The sequence below is a fragment of the Morone saxatilis genome, unplaced genomic scaffold (genome assembly GCF_004916995.1).
Source record: "Morone saxatilis isolate NCDOM2014 unplaced genomic scaffold, NCSU_SB_2.0 Contig18, whole genome shotgun sequence".
NCBI classification, from domain to species: domain Eukaryota; kingdom Metazoa; phylum Chordata; class Actinopteri; family Moronidae; genus Morone; species Morone saxatilis.
Genome location: NW_023339740.1, coordinates 3,570,222 through 3,573,104, shown reverse-complemented (window position 1 = coordinate 3,573,104; position 2,883 = coordinate 3,570,222). Strand labels below are relative to the sequence as shown.

Sequence of the window (2,883 nt, the reverse complement as noted above, 5' to 3'; positions counted from 1 at the left end):
AGCTTGGCGACCCCCATATACGCAGTGGCCTGGGTTCAAGTCGACTTGGCGGACCGTTTGCTGCATGTCGTTCTCGTCTCTCTGCCCCCCCTTCCTGCTTCTACCCAGCCATCCTATCAAATAATAGCAAAAAGGCCAAAAAAATAAAACCCTTAGAGAGAAAAACTGAGCGGGTACGACGCAGTCTGAGGAGTCCAATTGCCATCGCGGAAAACGCGTCCAAACACTAGGCAGCCGAAAGGACATGATGCACATAGATGCAGACTAGTCTATATATTATGAGATATAAAGAAGGGGGAGAAAGATACAAATTATGACTTAAAAAAAATAAGATCACCAGCCTAAACTAGGCATTTCTTAACTAGTAACCTGTTGTACTTATGAGCCAAAATTGGTGGAGAAAACTGATTCTACATACTTTGTTTTCGTGTGTGCCCACAGCTCTCCACTAGTCTATACTAACCTATTAGTGTAAAATCTACCCAACTATATGAAAGACTGTATTACACAGAAGCGCAACTACTAAGAGACCTATTATCTCCCGAGCTGTGTATACTCATACAACACGCTTCAACCGTTATGAGGCCTCACGTAGCTAGAGAAGAAATCCTATTACAACACCGATATCGAGAAAGTGCACAATATCAAGATAACTTCAGTTGGCATATCGGATTGATACTAGACGACACCTTAAATATGCGCAAAAAGTTCTTGGCTTAGAACATGTCTAAAAAACACTGTCAGGAGGAAAAAAAGTGGTTTCTGATGAGACCTATATATGAATTGCTTGACAGACCACGATCATCGAAGTATCAATTTCCTAATTTAACATCCAACAAGTACTTTTACTTTTAAGTGCAATCAGTATTTATATAAAGCCGACAAATCTTTCTGCCACATGATTGTTATTTTATAACTTAGTGTTTCATGCTTTGTTTAATATTTTGGATCAGTGTGATGTGTGTTATAATTTGGTAGCTTTTTGCACATTTGTTGCATATGTTACATGTCCGCAATGCTGCTTTTAAATTTAAAAGCCAAAGTTTACATCCTGGTGGATAATTTAGCCGTATTTTGGTGTTTTGTTGTAATTTTGCTGTGAATATTTTCTGCTCTTTTTTGCAAGTTACATTTAGCATACATAAACTAAACATTGCTATTAAAAAAAGAAATCCAGAACATTTTTGGGGGTCATTGAGAAAAAAATACCCAGCCATCTCTATCAAATAAAGGCAAAAAGGCCAAAAAAATAATACTTAAGAAAACAGACCCCAGAGCAGTGAAGCATTTGACCAAGCTCAACACAAGCTCAGACTTGGTGCAAAGTAGTAGTTTGGAGATTAATGTTAATAGGACTAAAGAAATTATTATTTTGCCAAGCAGCATTTCTTAACAGGGCCTGTTGTACTTGACAGCCAAATTGTTGAAACTGTTTCAAGTGTCTTGGTACAGCTCTCGGCTGCTAACTCAGCCTCTCTGAAAATACCAACTATATTTTCAAGAACTGCACACAACAGCTTTATCTTCTGGGGGTACTCATCCGCTTCAACTTAGTCAGTCTTAGAAATAGTTTACAAATCATTCCAGTCATTGGAACTGTTTTCATAATTGTTTGGCAACATGAACTGCACACCTTGGAATAAGCTTGCTAGAACAGTTACACTGTCAGAGTAATAGATTAAATAAATGATTGCTTTGACAGACACGAGTCTGGGAGACATTTCCTTGAACATCCAAAAGTACTTTTACTTTTAAGTGCAATCAGTATTTTATATAAGCCACAAATCTTTCTCCACATGATTTTATTTTATAACTTAGTGTTTCATGCTTTGTTTAATATTTTGATCAGTGTGATGTGTGTTATAATTTGGTAGCTTTTTGCACATTTGTTGCATATGTTACATGTTCCAATGCTGCTTTTAAATTTTAAAAGCCAAATTTACATCCTGGTGGATAATTTAGCCGTATTTTGTGTTTTGTTGTATTTTGCTGTGAAATATTTTCTCTGCTCTTTTTTGCTAGTTACATTTAGCATAATCATAAAACTAAACATTGCTATTAATAAAAAGAAATCCAGAACATTTTGGGGGTCATTTGAGAAAAAAACAAACATGAAGGAAATTCACCCAGTCTGCATTTACCTTCATCATCAGTAGCAGCATATCATAATACAAACTGTTTATGTGTCTCCATCAGGTTGGACACAGAGGGGATCGACCTGCTGTCTGCTCTGCTGCAGGTATGAGACAAAAGCACAATGACCTTCACTCAGCTGGATATGAGACAGAACAGAGACGGCCTAATAAGCTGTTTTTGCATTTTGTTTGCAGTACGACACCAGGAGCAGAATCTCTGCTGAAGCCGCTCTACGACACCCCTACTACCTGAGTCTGGGGGATAACATACACAAATTGGCAGACAGTAAGACACACATTCACATTCACACAACATACACTCTGAACACAACTTTAAAGCCTCTTGGGTATATTTGAGGTCCATAGTTCTTGGCAAATCTGGCTATGAACAGCAGACTGCACTTCCACTATAAATGTGCTGCTTTTGCCTTCCCAGCTGTGGCCTTTCTGAAAAACAGAGGTTGTATCATGTGTTATTTTTGACCAATTCTCACAATTTGACCAAAAAAGTCTGACACAACATGCTGTTAGTTTGAAAAAGCTCTGGGTTGTACTGAATTGAACTGCTGAGCTCTCCATTGCTCTTACTCAATATTGTGCAATATCTAAACCTTAAATAAAGCTTGCATGTGGCGACTTATTTGCCTTATTTTGATTTTTGTCAATTGTGTCCATTATTAGCAAATAGTCTGTTTGGTCTTTCTTGTCACATGTTCAATTCAATTAAATTTTATTTGTAGAGCGCCAA

At 37.5% G+C, this 2,883-nt stretch overlaps 1 protein-coding gene across 1 annotated transcript in view; it reads left to right on the top strand.

Moving 5' to 3' along the window:
• LOC118328085 (cyclin-dependent kinase 18-like) overlaps positions 1–2,883 on the top strand; it is a 50,510-nt gene that overhangs the window by 45,773 nt on the left and 1,854 nt on the right. The window contains exons 13-14 of the mRNA XM_035661688.1: positions 2,197–2,239; positions 2,331–2,421. Coding sequence (XP_035517581.1) covers positions 2,197–2,239; positions 2,331–2,421 — 134 coding nt within the window. The remainder of the gene's footprint in view (positions 1–2,196; positions 2,240–2,330; positions 2,422–2,883) is intronic.